Source organism: Elephas maximus, chromosome 7 (assembly GCF_024166365.1).
Source record: "Elephas maximus indicus isolate mEleMax1 chromosome 7, mEleMax1 primary haplotype, whole genome shotgun sequence".
In the NCBI taxonomy this organism is placed as follows: domain Eukaryota; kingdom Metazoa; phylum Chordata; class Mammalia; order Proboscidea; family Elephantidae; genus Elephas; species Elephas maximus.
The window spans coordinates 47,216,073-47,232,057 of NC_064825.1; the positions used below are offsets into that span (position 1 = coordinate 47,216,073).

A 15,985-nucleotide genomic window follows, 5' to 3' on the forward strand; every position below is an offset into this window, starting at 1 on the left:
AATGGGGTTGGGGAAAGCAGGTATCTGGGGAAAAGCATCCCAGGCAGAGGGAACTCCCAGGGCAAAGGCCCCAAGGCAGGAACTGCCCTGGTGTGTGTGAGGAGCAACAAGGGGGTAGATGTGGTTGGAAGGAGTAAGGAAGAGTAGTAGGAGGTGACACCAGGAGGTAAAGCAGGCGAGGCCTTTCCTCTGCGCAAGCTGGGAGGGTTTGAGCAGAGGAGTGACTCAGATTTTGAAGCTCCCTCTGCCTGCAGTGTGAAGAACAGGCTGCACTGGCGCTGTTGCCATAGCCCAGGCGAGCATTAAGGGTCGGAACCTACTCGACCTCGACGGCACTGGGTTTTTGGTTTGGGCCACTAACAGTGGAGGTGGAGGCGGTAAGATCTGATTCTGCCTGATGGTGCTTGTGAGTTGCTTCAGGCCGAGCCCCATGACCCCTTGTTCAGTGTCCTGCCTCAGGGTGGCCTGCAGGAGCCTTCCCCCTGGGCAGGATATGCTAAACCTGGCCTTCCCTCTCTCCCTCTCTCTCCAGAGTCTTCAAGAAGGCAAGCCCCAATGGAAAGGTGAGTGTGAAAGAGCCCCACCCCAGCCCCTCCCTGACCCCAAGCTCTCATGTCCTCTCTTGGGACAACTGAGGAAATGGCATCTCCACGGACCATCTCCATGGGAAAGAGGAGACACTGCTCCCAGTCTGAGGGGGAGGTGTAGCTCTGGTCTTAGGAGCCCTCCCTCAGTCAAAGAAGGGAGGGAGCTGTCTCAGGAAACTTTCTGTCTGAGGGGGAGGCACAACTCCCCTGGACCTCAGGGAGGCCCTGCTGTGGTGTAGGGGGAGACCACCTGACCTGACCTGCTTTTGTAGAGAGACTTCAGTGTGAACGTGGTAAATCCCGTATAAACTGCAGGCCTCAGGGGTACCCATTTCCCTGGTGTAAGCTACCCCGTGAGCCTCTTGTACTGAACCCTGGGGCACTAGTTATCCAGGGCAGCTCCCAGTATCTGCCCCGTTTTCTTTCTTTTCACAGGCCCCAGGCCCCTCCCTGCTCTCCTCTCAGTTGAATAAATAGATGTTTATTACTGGCAGCATGCCATGCCAGGTCTGGGCCCAGTCCAGTGGGGATTGGGGTAGGGTGTATTGAGATGAATAAGGTACCGCCCATGCCACTCATTGCCAAGTGGGGGTCAGACACAGACATGGATCATTTCAATATAAAGCAGCAATTGTGAGATAAAGGGGTCTCAGGGGCTGTGTGAGCAAAGGAAGGGCCCTGCCCCAGCCTGGTGGTCAGGGACAGCATTTCCAGGCAAGGCAGGATGAAAAAGGGTATTAAGGAGCCCCGGTGATGCAATGGTTAAGTACTTGAATGCTACCTGAAAGGTTGGTGGTTTGAACCCACCTAGCGGCTCTGTGGTAGACAGACCTGGCAATCTGCTTCCATAAAGGTTACAGCCAAGAAAACCCTATGGGGCAGTTCTACTGTGTTACATGGGGTCACTAGGTATCTGAATCCACTTGATGACACCCAACAACAACAAGGCATGAACCCAAAACCACAGGGAGTGTGAGGGAATTACAGGCAGTTCAGTCTCAGAGTGCCAAGAAGGAGCAGAGGGTAGCGGGAGCTAGGAGGTTGCAGGCCTGGATCATGGGGAGTCTTACGGCCGGGCTTAGGGGCTTGGACTCCTGACCTGGGATGGCAAAGAGTACCATGTATGCTTCCACATCATCTTTCTGTGCCCATGGTACACATCACCAATCAGCCATGTCATGCTTTCCTGCTGAGCCGATTCCATCTTAGCTTCCTTCTCAATCCAGGGCTCCAGACAACCCCTACCAATTGATCAGGGTTGGCACTTGGAATGAAACCCATTTGTCATCCTTACCTCTGGGCACTAAGGAACCATTAAAGAGTTTTCAGAGGAGCAGCGTGATTAAATTCGTTATTTTCAAGGATGACCAGTCTGCTAAGAGAGAAGACTGGTCCAGAGTGGGCGAGGTTGCAGGCAGGGGCTGGTGTTCTAGTCCAGGCAAGAGTGGCTGTGGGGACGGAGAGACGTGACGGACCTGAGAAATACGATGGGGCAGAGTCATGAGGGTATAGGGCTTGTTGAAGGAGCAGGGAGTATCTAGGATGGCCCTCTGGTTTTGCTTTGAGCTACAGGGATTCTAGTTCGGGACTTCTCTGATGTCTGTCTGAGTGGGGTACTGGCTCCCTGATTCCTCACTTCCTCAGAAAGCAAGTCCTCAGGAGCTTCTCAAATAAGTGGGTCCCTGCCAGACTACACGGGGGACAAGAAATCGCTGAGCATAGAACCCAGTGTTCAGAGCACCCAGAGTTTTCAGTGCCTCGGGCCTGGTCTGCCTGGAGCCACTCTAAGCATTCCCGCTCAGCTGACTTCTTTGCTGCTGCTACTCCACGCTCAGTGGTACTCAGTATGAAGGGCATGTCCTTCAGCTCCCCAAGCCTCAGTGTCCTCATCGGTAGAATGCGAACAGTAACAACACCTTCATAGGGTTTTGTGATGAACAGGTGCTTTTAAAATTTTACAATGGTTTGTTATTCTTAATATTAGGACTGCAGCTAGGGTTCAAGTCCAGGTCAGGATTTAGAAAAGGGTTATGACCGGGGTCTAGGAGTTTCAAGGATAGCTCTCTGGGTTTCCTTTAGGGCAGGGCCCGTGGCTTTTCAGGGATGTCTCCCAGGCTTACAGGTGCTGATGTTCCCTGTCACTCTCCTCCCCAGCTCACCGTCTATCTGGGAAAGCGGGACTTTGTGGACCACATTGACCTCGTGGACCCAGTGGGTGAGTCCCTGCAGGGGAGGGAGGAAGGTGTGGGGAGATGGGGCTGGTCTGGTCCCTTCATCATGCCCAGGAATGGCCCTCAGGTCTCCAGAGGGGCCCAGTGCCAAGAAAGGACATGAATGGCTTCCTGCCTCATTCAGCAAACATTTACTGGGCAGCTACTTTCCTATTCAACTAAGGGTGGTGGGAGAGGAAATTGTAGGGAGGATTGAGGTTAGAAATGGGATGACACATAGATGATGGTCATGATGACAATGAGGATGACACTAGCAAAAAAACCAGACCAAACCCATTGCCATCAAGTTGATTCCGACTCATAGCAACTCCACAGGACAGACTAGAACTGCCCCATAGAGTTTTCAAGGAGCGCCTGGTGGATTCAAACTGCTGACCTTTTGGTTAGCAGCCATAGCTCTTAACTACTACACCACCAGGGTTTCTAGGATGACAGTAGACATTGCTTACTGTAAGGCTTATTATGTACTAGGGAGCCCCTGGGTGTCCCAAATGGTTAAGTGCTGAACTACTAGGCAAAATGTTGGAAATTCGAACCCACCCAGAGGTGCCTCAGAAGACAGACGAGCCTGGCGATCTACTTCTGAAAGGTCACAGCCATTGAAAGCCCTGTGGAGCAGTTCTACTTGGCACACATGGGGTCACCATGAGTGGGAATCCACTGGACAGCAACTGTCTTAGTTGTGTTCTCTAGGGGAGCAAAGCCATATATAGAGAGAGAGATTTACTTCAAAGAAATGGCACACGCAGTTGTGGGGCTGGCAAGTCCCAGATCTGCAGGTCAGGTGGCATGCTGGAGACCTCTGTAGGCCTTCGTCCCAGGAACCTGAAGTCAGGTGACGAAAAGAGTACAGGATTGAGAGAGAGCAAGCTCTGCCAGAACATCCATTTATATTCTGGAGGCAGACCACACCCCCACAGAAACTCCCCTTTCAACTGATTGGTTGATTACATCGGATTACATCATGAACGGTCATTACATTACATTATAGTTACATTACATTACCGAAGAGCAACTAGCTCAGCAGCCTAGCCAAATTGACACATCAAATTAGCCATTGTAGCAACTAACAACAGCAACAACATTATGTTCCAGACTCTGGGGGTAGCTACTATATTATCTCTGTTTACAGACAGAAGGGTGAGGCACAGAGAGGTTACATGACCTGCTCCAGGTCACAGAGCTAGTAGGTAGGAGCCTGGATTCAAACGTGAGCTGTCTGGCTCCACACACTCCTTTGTTCTGCTGCCTCCTGATGGTGGAGGGCGGGAGGCGCAGGAATGGGACATGGAAGGAAAAACTTTGGGGCTTGTGAGATGGGTGCTGTCTTCACCTATGTGGTGGTCCTGCCAGAGACTGGGGCATGGCTGAAGACACCTCCCAAGGCCTTTTTCTAGTTCAGGGTTTCTGCTCTCCCAAGGGCAGCTTCGGGTCACTGAGGCACGTCGCATACTCTCGATGCTGCTTGCTCGTGCCAGGCACCTTCTAAGCACTTCACACATATTAACTCATTTACTCTTACAGGTGCCTATGAGGTAGGTACTACAGGATCACAACCCATGATTGGCAAATCTCAAATCCAAAAACCACCAAAAATCTGAGGTTCAGTGCAAAATTTATTTAGTGACAGCACCTGACCTGACCTGATATGAGGCTGTGGAGTCCCTGGGTGGTGCCAACAGTTAACACTCTTGGCTGCTAACTGAAAGGTTAGTGCTTCAAGTCCATCCAGAGCCGCCTTGGAAGAAAGGCCTGACAATCTGCTTCTGAAAAATCAGCCATTGAAAACCCTGTGGAGAAGTTCTGCTCTGACACACATGCAGTAACCATGAGTCTGAGCTGACTTGAATGGCTACTGGGTTTTATGTTATATAATATATATATATGTGTGTGTGTGTGTGTGTGTAGCCCTGGTGGTGCAGTGGTTAAAAACAATGGCTGCTAACCAAAAGGTCAGCAGTTCAAATCCACCAGGTGCTCCTTGGAAACCCTATAGGGCAGTTCCACTCTCTCCTGTAGGGTTGCTATGAGTCAGAATTGATTTAATGGCAACAGATTTACATATGTGTGTGTGTGTGTGTGTGTGTGTGTGTGTGTATATATACACACACCAACTTGGTGAGAATTTTCAATTGTCCCTACAGAGGTATGTGTGGGTTTGATCATGGGTGCTACCCCAGATCCTGCAGAGGGCATTACAGAATATTTAGAAGATGCATCGTATTATCTTTCTACAATTCAAAAGTTCTAAATTTCAAAGTATACCTTGTCCCAGGGGTTTCAGATCTTTGTTATTATTCTTGATAACAGATGAAGAAACAGGTAAGTTAAGTATCCTGCCCAGAGAGACCAATTGAGCAGTAGGTGAGGCAGGATTTGAACCCGGAACCAGCCAGACTGGTTCAGAGTCCACGCTCTTAACTCTACACTCCACGGCCCTAATATCAAGGTCTGTGGCACAGTCACCACAGCCTCAAGGCCGACATGGGGTGGGGATGCGGTGGAGACGAGGCTGGGAAGTGGGCCATACCACCCCCAGGTGCCGGCCTTTCCATTTCTCTCATGATGCGTTTGGACAGGTGGGCCATTGAGTTTGGGTTGGTGTTCAGGGCTCAGGGGGATTGGGGATGTTCAGGGTCAAGTTGGGGGGGTCTGCTCACTTTCTGTCCTTCTCCCAGATGGTGTGGTCCTGGTGGATCCTGAGTATCTCAAGGAGAGGAGAGGTGAGGCTGTGCCCCACCCCCCGGAAGGTCAAGGGGCCTCCCCTTCTTCCTTTGCTGACTTCCAGCCTAGGTCCCCAGCCTTTGCCACTCCTGGGCAGGACATCAGTTAATATTATTGCCCCTCCATGTCATTTCCTCTGGTTCTTTGTCCCAGGAAGTCCCCAACAAAGCCCTCCATGGCAGATGCCCTGGTCTCCTCTGGCCAGGACAGTCCTGCCACACCCCCACTTCGGGAGAGCTTTCCAATGCCCCAAGCACTTTCTCATCAGTCTACCATACTGTGCTGGCACTGGTGCTGCTAATGGGCAGCAGAGAAAATTGATACCAGGGAGGTGAAAGGATTGTCCAAGATCAGCAGGAAGACAGGCGCTGGGCTGGGACAAGCCCCCATGCCTTCCAGACACCACCCACTGCTGTTCCCCTCCCTCAGCTCTCCCAACACTGCTCCTCTCCCAGGCCACCCCCCAGGCCTGCCAGCCTACTTCAGCTCCCTCACCCTGTGGGACCATGTCCTGTGCCCCTCCACACATCCCTGGGCTTAAGTGGGAGGTGGAGCACAGAAGGGACCCAGCAGTCTGCCCCTGCATCCTCTTCCTCCCTGGGGCCAGGCATGGACAGCTTTTCCAGGTACCTCAGCACTGTTGTCAACCTCCTCAGGGGGAGACAGCACAGCCATTCCCGAAAGGGGCTTTTGGGCAGACCCATGGCCACCAGTGGCCGCAGCTGGTGCTCTGGGGGGCTTGTTTGCCACTCCCGCAGCCTCCTCCTCAGTGGGCCCTACTCCCCACAGTCTATGTGACACTGACCTGCGCCTTCCGCTATGGCCGGGAGGACCTGGATGTCCTGGGCCTGACCTTTCGCAAGGACCTGTTTGTGGCGAACGTGCAGTCCTTCCCACCGGCCCCCGAGGACAAGAAGCCCCTGACGCGGCTGCAGGAGCGCCTCATCAAGAAGCTGGGCGAGCACGCCTACCCTTTCACCTTTGAGGTCAGGGACTGCCGTCCCCTGGGGCCCCATTCCAGAAGCGCCACCTCTGGGTGGGCACATGGGGGCAACTGGGCAGCAGCTCCGTGTCACCCAGTTTCCCAGTGTTTGCTCAGCCCTGGGGCACTGTCACTTACACCACCTGGTAAGTGTCTCTTCTCTGGCCACTGCCAGGGGCGTCACCCTTACTTCTGGGCTACTACTCAGACCCTCCTGAGTCCAGGTCATTGGTGGGAGAAAGAAGGGCTCAGAGGTGACGGGTGACTCATTCTCTGTCCTCTTCTTCACAGATCCCTCCGAACCTCCCATGCTCTGTGACACTGCAGCCAGGGCCTGAAGACACAGGGAAGGTGGGTCAGCCCAAAGGGCGCATTTCTCTGGGTCCAGAATACCTGTGTTCCCAGGTCTGTCCCTGACTTTCTCCCTGGGTGGTGCTGGACACACATGCCCACCCTCCTTGTTCAGACCTCCTTGTGTCTAGGTCAGACTCATCCCTGCCTTGGGGAGCCAGCCTCCTTCCAGACAGGGTGGCAGATCTGGAATCAGCCCTCACTCCCCATCCAGTGAGGCCCTCCTGAGTCCCTCTCACTGGGTCTGCTGTTGGCTGCAACATAACCAACCTGGTCTCACATAGCCCCCCAGCAACCTTGTATGGAGGTCAGGTTGTGGCTGTTTCACAGAAGGGGAAACTGAGGCTGAGATTGACCTGACACCACTAGAGTGGTGGAGCTGTGCTCAGTCCCAGGCCCCAGATCTCTGAGCCTCATTTCCTCATCTGCAAAATGGAGATAATAGGATGTGCTTCCTTGTGTTGTTGAGAGGGCTGAATGAGACATCACAGGGTTCCACCCAGTGCAGAGGCCGCCTACAGCAAGCGGGTGCTCCCAGCACAGTGTAGCTGAGGTGGCTGCTGTCATTTCTGGGCTCTCTGCCTTGACGAGGGTGGCCACCCAGACCAAGGCACAGAGTCCAAAGAGCAGAACCTTGTTGGGGGTGGTCAGGATGTCCTGTGTTGTGGGGAGTTGGGGAGCAATTCTGTTGGGAGGCAGCTGCAGTGAGAGGCAGCACAGCACTGGGCTGAGCACAAGGGCTTTGTGGTCAGACCAAGGCGAGGTCAGGCCATGGGAGTTTGGTGTTCCTGTTCAGCATCCTTTTTTGTAAAACGAGAAGATGGGCTGGCTGTGCTCTGGGGTCCCTGCCCTTTCCAAGGCCCTGTGCTCAGTGATCCTTTCCCAATAGGCTTGTGGTGTGGACTATGAAGTCAAAGCTTTCTGCGCAGAGAACCTGGAGGAGAAGATCCACAAGCGGTGAGCAGGCTGCTGCTTTCTGCCCTTGGTGTTGGCTGCCAGCGGGAGAGGGAGGGAGACAGGATGGGCAAAGCAGAAGAGCTAAGTAACAATACCTGGAAGTGTGCGAGGAGCGCCAGGCATTCCAGCCTTGGGGACTCTGAGAAGGGCACTCTGCAAGCCTGGCAGTTCATGGAGGGCTTCCTGGAGGAGGTGACCTCAACCGCCCTGGCTTCCCAAAACTTAGACCTTAGCATTTTCCTCTTTGCACCATTGATCAGCTTCCTCTCTGATCTTCCTGCCTTTAGTCTCTTTCCCTTCAAACCGCATGTCTCTTTATTTTGTTGTACTAAAAAAAACAACAAAAAACAAAAAACTAGATTGGAATTGTTCAAATGGTTAAACAGTGAGCAGGCTGTTTCCTGGCCATCCTGGACCCCCATTTCCCAGCTCTCCTCCTGGGAGGTGATCAACAGGAGATGTATGTGTGTGTGTGTGTGTGTGTGTGTGTGTGTGTGTGTGCGCGCGTGCGCGCGCATGTGTGTGTGTGTCAATGGAGGCTTCTGAGCAAGGAAGGGAAGTGAAGAAGGTGAACCCACCCAGGGGAGAGTATGGGGAGATCAGGCCCCTGGCAGAAAGAGAGGCCCAGGCTGGCAGCCAGAAACAGCTGGCCCTGACTTCTGGGACAGGCTGCCCAGCTCAACTGTCATACCCACCTTCCCTTTGGCTTGGCTGCCCTCAGTCTCCAACTCTGATGCACCCTGCGCCCCAGCAGGGTTCTTAGACTCCCTTGCTAGGCAGTGACCTGAGTTTGCCACCTGGTGGCTACAGACTGTATTGCAGGCATCTCCAGCCTGGGCAGCTAATGTGTGTGGGGAGGTGGGACCCTTTTCCCCTGCTTCTCTGTCTTCCTTCTCCTCTTAAGGTCTGGGACCAGGAAAAGAGAAGGAGGTTCTAGGTTGTGGGATAGGGCCCGAACAGAGGGAGTATGAGGAGGCAACATTGAGAGCCACCACCCTCACGTCACCAGCAATGGAACAATTTAAGTTCATACCAAAGAATGACAATGGTATAGTAGCTGCCACTTGTCACTTATTTAGGTGCCAGGCACTGTTCGAAGTGCTGGACATGTATGGACTCATTTATGCCTCACAACAACCCTAAGAGGTAGGTCCTGCTATTGCCAACATTTTACAGATAAGGAAAATAAGGCAGAAAGATTAACTTGTTCAAGGTTATGTAGTTAGGAAGAGGAAGCTAGCGTTTAGCCCAGGATCTCTGGTTCCAGAGAACAAAGGCAGCTGATCTGAGAAATGGCGGAACCAGCATATCCAGCAAACCACGGAGACTGCCTCATTGAGTTCCCATTCCCTCAACAAATCCTCATGCCTTCCTTTCTTCCTGGAGCCCCTGAGACCTCATTGAGCCCCCTCTCATCTCTGGACCTCCGTCCCCCTGAGTATCCTCGTCACTGATCTGTACCCCTTTGCTCAATCCATGCTCCCTCACTGAAGCCCATCACCTATCACAGGACACCATCCCTTCTGCCTATTTTTATTTAATAGACATTAACAGGCATCTATCTGTTATATATGTCAGGCATGTTGTATGTCAGACACTGTCATAGATGCTGAGAATACAGCAGTGAACAGATCAGGTGTTGAGTACTGTCCTTAAGGAGCATATATGCCATTGCTGTGACAAAAGGAATACAGGAAGTGAAAACACAGTCCCTTCCCTACCATCCTGCTGGGTACCAAGACACAGACCGAAACGAAGTGCCACCACAGGGTGGTCAGCCTCTGATGTTATGGGAGTTCAGACCAGGAGAAGATCAGGATAGCAGGTCCAGGAAGCCTTCCTGGAAGAGGAAGTGTTTAGCTAGACCTTGAAGACCTGGCTCTAGGGCCTTGAGGCCAGAAGCAGGAAGACGGTATTTAGGCAGGGGCCCAGTGCAGGCAAAGTTTCAGGGGTGAGACTGGATAGGCTAAGGGTAGACTAGACTAGATAGACTAGATAGGATAAGGGGTGATAGTGAGGAAATGGGGGTGTCTGGGGACAGGATTGGGGAGGATGGAGTGGGACCAGATAGTGACAAGACCCCTATGCCAAACTTTATAGTTTGGGCTGGATTCTAAGGCAATGGGGAGCCATGGCAGCCTCTTGAGCAGGAGAGGGATGTAAGGATCCAAGGAAAGGGAATGGAAGTAGGTGACTCTGGTCATCTTTCACCCCACCCATATCCATTAGGAATTCTGTGCGCCTGGTCATCCGGAAGGTTCAGTATGCCCCGGAGAGGCCTGGCCCCCAGCCCACAGCCGAGACCACCAGGCAATTCCTCATGTCGGACAAGCCCTTGCACCTAGAGGCCTCCCTGGATAAGGAGGTAGGAGACTCAGCTCGGCAGGGGTGAGAGTTGTTCCACCAGTGCCTGGACTCAGGTCTTAGCTCTCCGGGGACCCCTTGGGTAGGAGCTTCTGACACTAGCCCTAAGACCACATGGCTTAGGGAATCAGACCTCCCTTCAGGGCATGTGGAGGAAGCTCTTGGGGCCTAAAAGGCATGGCAGAAGGGGTCAGAGCCTGAGGGATGTCATTCACTTCAGAAGGGGATAGCATACCCTCCCAAAGGGTCCTGGAAGTCTCCCCCACCCCCTCCATTGTCTGCCTCAGGCTGAGTATTGTGAGAGGACCAGCCAGCTCTGCAGAGGGGTCACTGAGACCTCCTGCCGTAATCCTGCCAATCCTGCCCTATCAGGCAACAGCCCTGCTGAAGGAAGCGCCAGCAAGCTCCCCCTCAGCTTTGAATCAAAAGCAGCAGACTGTACCTGCTGTGCGCTAAGGCTGACCCATGTGCAAGGCGTGGGGCCCCGCTCTCCCTCTTGGGGAGACAGCTGAAGGCATGTGCCTGGGGCAAGACGTGAGCTGAGGCCCTTCGATGAAGGCTCAGAGCTGGAGCCTCTGTGAGCCATTCTCTGCCTTCCCATCGCTTTCCCCAGACCCTCTGGTGTCTAAAGCCCCAGGCAATGAGAGCCGACAGGGGCTTGAGTCATCACCTAGTCCAAGCCCTTCACTGAACAGACGGGAAACTGAGGTTTAGGCGACCTATCTAAGGTCACGTCACTACCATCATCATATTATTAGTGTTGCTGTTGTTGTCATTATTACTAGTGGCTGAGCCAGCACTGGAGTCCAGGAATACCACCTTCTCGTTCAGTTATCTTTCAAGAGTATTAAAAAGGAACTGAAGTCTAAGGTGCTTGGTGGCTTTAGTGTCACCTTAGCAGTGGTGAGAAGTAGCTGATGAACTTGGCACGAATAACAGAATGGCCAAGGTTTGGGGAATCCAGGAGATTTGTATGGGGCCTTTTCTCCCTCTCCCTTATCTAGAACTTTGGTATCCTGCCACCCAGCCCTTCTCCCTTCTTATGCCTCCCAGATCTATTACCATGGAGAACCCATCAGCGTCAATGTTCATGTCACCAACAACACCAACAAAACAGTGAAGAAGATCAAGATATCAGGTATCCCAGGGAGAGGGTCAGCTCAGGGACAGGCAAGAGGGAATCATTCCAAGGGCTGGGGTGGCTGAGGGGTCTCCATTTAACAGCCTTATCAATAGCTACTGGGCCAGGGTGAAACCCAGGTCTTTCTCTGAATCCAAGGGTCAGGGTTTGAGGCTGGTAACACAGGCTGCTTATTGGCCAGGTAAGCTGCCTCTTCTCTTAGGTGCCCTGGGTTCTGGGCAGAGCTGTGCTTTTGGTTATGGAAGGGGGTAGGTGTGTTTGGGATTGCTCTGTGGGTAGAGAATGGGAGAGGTCTCCCCCAGAAGCCCCTGTGAACTCCGGCCATTGCCTGGGGCTGAATGCCCCCATCTAGGGAAGCCTGGGATGCCTCTGGGAGCTGCACCCTAGCTCATGGCTCCTGTTTCCCCTTCTCACCCTAGTGCGCCAGTATGCGGACATCTGCCTTTTCAACACAGCCCAGTACAAATGCCCTGTGGCCATGGAAGAGGCTGAGTAAGTGAGCACGAGCCTGGCTTTGGACACCTGGGCATTGTCTGAGGCATCTAGGGGTGGGGGTGGGGGTCTGGGAAAGAGAACCTCTGGCATCTCCTCTCCACTAATGCAGAGAGCTGGGCCTCAGGCTCCCTCACCACTCAACACAGATGCTCTAGGACAGCTGTTTAGAAAGCATCCACCTGATTTAATTATGACAAAATGCATGCTACAGTCGAGGGAAAAAGACATTAAAATTGGATTGAAGAACCAAGAGCTAAGGAATCTAAGGGGATTGGCGCTATGGAGGAAGGACAATAATTCACATCGTACCAGAAACCTAGTCTGAAGGGAAATACTTTGCTCTGAGCTTTCGTGGAAGCTACAACAAAGAGGGAAAAAGACACTGTACATAGATTTTCTTGGCTGATAAAGGAATAATTGGGTAAATTACCCCCAATAACTAGGGAGAAGGGGTTGTGTGTGGGCGAGTGGAGAATAATTACATTAAAAAAAAAAAATCTAGGTTTGAGGAGAGCTATTCCAGTGGAGTGTGGAGCTCTGTCTCAAGCTGTTTAAGCAGCTAAGGCAGCAGGAAAGTGAAACATCTTTCCTTACCTAAAGGAAGTAGACTTTTTTGGGGGAGGGTCTGGTCCAGCAAATAATTTGGGGACAATTTTATTTCATGCTAGTTTGTGCGTATGTGTGTGTTTATTTATATGTAATTACAATCAGTAATTTTGCAACCCCAAAATATTTTTTAAATGTGACTACGTGGCCTTTGAGATAATTTTTAATGTCCTGTAGATGGACATAAAGAGCCTTGGTGGTGCAATGGTTAAGCATTTGGCTCCTAAGCGAAAGGTCAGCAGTTCGAACCCACTAGTCATTCCATGAAAGAAAGATGTGGCAGTCTGCTTTGTAAAGATTACAGCCTCGGAAACCATATGGGGCAGCTCTACTCAGTCCTATAGGGCTGCTATGAGTTAGAATCGACTCAATGGCAACGGGCTTAGTTTTGGTTGTATTAATAAACACATTATTCAGTTTCCCAAATTGTAAACACAAAACACTTGTACATATGATTCTTGTTATGTTAAAAAAAAAAAAAGTATAATCCCCAAACAGTGGAAAATCCCAAGTCCTCGCCCATAACAAATGTCAGCCTGGATGCTTGTGTAGGCTTTCACGCTCGTGGTCTTGATTAGTTCTCATGAAGCCAATGGGTTGGGGTTGCTGCTGCCCCCCAGTATGTAGATGAGGTAACAGGGTCAGAAGATACGATTTGTTAAGCATTACAGAGGTGGCAAGAGGCAGAGCTGGGGCTCGAACCCAGGACATCTAACTCCAAGCCTTGCGCACTTTCTGCTGCACTCCAGCTATCTTATTTTTACTAGAGCAAAAACAAGTAAAAGCTGAACACTCAAAATACCCTATACACCATGGATAGATATATCATACAGCAAGTACAGCAAAGTTTTCGTCGTAGAATCTAGGTAGTGGGTATATGAGTGTTTGTTGCACAATTCTTTCAACTTTTCTGTACTTTTGAATTTTTTTTCTAATAAAATATTAGAAAAAAAAAAAGTCCATGCTCACTCCACTAAAAAATTATCCTGTTCAAACAGCACACAGTGCAAAGCAGTACATTTATATTTTTAAAAATTGCAGCTACTTAAAAACCATGGATGAAGCTTTAGGGTCATCCCAGAGTCTCTCCTGTTTGTGTGTGCAGGGCAGATGAGCCTCTTTTGAGTGGCAGTGGTCCTCCTGCCAGAGTTAAGCCTGGCCTAGGTGTCCTTGCTATAGGGGGAGTGGAGCTAGGAGATGGGACAGCACCCCCCGCCCACAGAAGGGGCTCTTGCCACCTCCCTTGGAGCAGAGCCAGGCTAGATGTCCTCTCTGGGCAGGGGGTGAGGGGTGGTGTTAGCTGTGGGGAAGGCCATCGCCACACCTGTCTCCCTTCTTCCCAGCGACACAGTGGCACCCAGCTCAACATTCTGCAAGGTCTACACGCTGACCCCCTTCCTGGCCAACAACCGGGAGAAGCGGGGCCTCGCCTTGGACGGGAAGCTCAAGCACGAAGACACCAACCTGGCCTCCAGCACCCTGTGAGGGCCTGCCCGCCTCCCCCTCTGACCCCGTGCCTGCCCTCCCTAGTCCAGGCTCCCATGGGTGCATCCCACCAGTGCCAGGACCAGACTTCTGCAACCTTTTTCCCCTAGCCTCATCCAGGCTGTACTCAGAGGCTTGAATTTCCAGGGAGGCTGTCCCCCTACTCCTATCCCACCCCAGGGGTGATCCATAAAACAAGGTGGATCACTAGATCTGACTCTCTTAGTTGGTGCTGGGTCCTGCTGGCTTGCCTAAGGGAGGACAACCCAGAAAGGCTTCCTGCAGGAGGCAGCAATTCCTGATACCTAGTGTCTTCAGTCAGATGGGATGTGCCCCTGAGGCAGAGCTGGAAGGAGGGGAGTGGCTCCTGGAAGCCTCCTGGCAGGAGATGATGAGCCAGGAGGCGGTTGGGGAGTCTGGAGAGATGAAGGCTATGAGCTGGGCTATGCCAAATGTGGGGTGTGAGTCTGAGGCAGGGATCTGGTTATCTGGTCACTCCTGCTCCACATTCGTCACTGATTCTCTCTGAGGCTGCCATGCTCTAGTGGGTGTGGGAACCGGTCTTGCCTACCCACTGAGGTCTGGCTCTTTGGCGGGGCTTTGGCCTGCCTCTGCAGCCTCCTTCCCTGCCCACCCTTCCCAACATGGACCCTCTGCTCCAGCCAGACAGGCTCATCACCACCCCCTGCACATGGTACCCACTTACTTCCAAGCCTGTTGTCCTCTTCTCCACCCTGGTTCAAAGTCTCCCTGTCTTCAAGACCTAGTATAAGTGCCACCTCCTGCAAGAAGTTCTCTCTGAGTGCCCCCCCTCCCCCCGCCCAGTGTCTTCTCCCTCTCTGAACTTCCAGTCTGGCCCTTTGTGCCTGGTTGCTGAGCAAAAAACTTCAAGAGAAGCAGTATCTGATAGTAGGAAGGGCCTTGCCCCTCATAGTACTGAACACAGGCCCAGAGAGGAGCGGGAACTTCCCAAGGCCACATAGCAAGTGAATGTCACAGCCAGACTTGGAACCCAGGGCTCCTCATTCCTGCTCCTGGAGGGCAGAGCCCACCTTTCAGACTTCTGTTGGGCCCAGGGCTGAGTGGCCCAGGAGAGGGAGGGTCATGGATGGTTCCTGCCCCCACTTCTGCCTGCCTCACTCACGCAGCAAAGCACCCATTAACCAGCTTCCCCAATGTCACTTTGCAGGCTGAGGGAAGGAGCCAACCGGGAGATCCTGGGGATTATTGTTTCCTACAAAGTGAAAGTGAAGCTGGTGGTGTCACGGGGAGGGTGAGTGTTCCAGCTCAGCCCCAGATCCCTAAATCTGGGGGGGGTGGGGGGGTGGGGGGCCCCAATGGCCCACAGCCCCCTGTGATGTGCTGTTTGTCGTACCGTTTAGCTGCACCCACCTTCAGAGGATGAACTGGGCTTGAGAACTTCCTGTCCCTTCTCCTCCTCCTTCTTTTTCCCCTTCTTCCTCTCCCACCCTGTTTTGCTCTCCTTCAGAGGGCCTCACCCCTGGCCTGCCCCTCCCTATCCTGGGTCAGTTTCTTGTGCTAATTGGGTGGCAGGGGTGGGGGGGGCTTCCTCAGACTCTATGGTGTGGGGTCCCCAGTGGGTGCTGTGCTTGGGAAGGGTGATGAGGGGCACAGCACCCACCCACATGAATACCTAGTCTGGTCTGTGGGGGGTGGGGCCAAAGGAGCTCAGAATCCCAGACCTGGATGGGGGATATTCTAGTTTGACTTTCCCATTTTACAGATGGGGAAACAGAGGCCCAAAGAGTTCTACAATCATTTCCTGTAATCTCCTCCCCTAACCTCAGGCCGTGGGCTGGGTGCTGGGGACACAGAAGTGGACCAGACATATTACCTGCCCTGGACCATATAGTCTGGCAGAGGCTCAGGAAAAACCTCACATTTTCCCGTAGGTTGGGCCTATATGTTGCTATAAACATAGAATTATGATTTCTGACTTGTCAGAGGGATTTTGTTTTCTAATTTAGTTCATGAATTTCTATGAAAAGATTGAAAAGTTAAATAACATTAGACACCGTGTCCCCTTTGTTATTGGAATAAT

At 52.3% G+C, this 15,985-nt stretch overlaps 1 protein-coding gene across 3 annotated transcripts in view; it reads left to right on the top strand.

Annotated features, from left to right (window-relative positions):
* The window catches only part of ARRB1 (arrestin beta 1), an 87,197-nt gene that overhangs the window by 58,840 nt on the left and 12,372 nt on the right, over positions 1–15,985 (top strand). For all 3 annotated transcript variants that reach the window (XM_049889816.1, XM_049889818.1, XM_049889817.1), the window contains exons 2-12: positions 533–563; positions 2,742–2,802; positions 5,497–5,541; positions 6,332–6,528; positions 6,816–6,875; positions 7,765–7,832; positions 10,062–10,197; positions 11,250–11,334; positions 11,757–11,829; positions 13,782–13,919; positions 15,113–15,196. In XM_049889816.1, the coding sequence (XP_049745773.1) occupies positions 533–563; positions 2,742–2,802; positions 5,497–5,541; positions 6,332–6,528; positions 6,816–6,875; positions 7,765–7,832; positions 10,062–10,197; positions 11,250–11,334; positions 11,757–11,829; positions 13,782–13,919; positions 15,113–15,196 (978 nt within the window). The remainder of the gene's footprint in view (positions 1–532; positions 564–2,741; positions 2,803–5,496; positions 5,542–6,331; positions 6,529–6,815; positions 6,876–7,764; positions 7,833–10,061; positions 10,198–11,249; positions 11,335–11,756; positions 11,830–13,781; positions 13,920–15,112; positions 15,197–15,985) is intronic.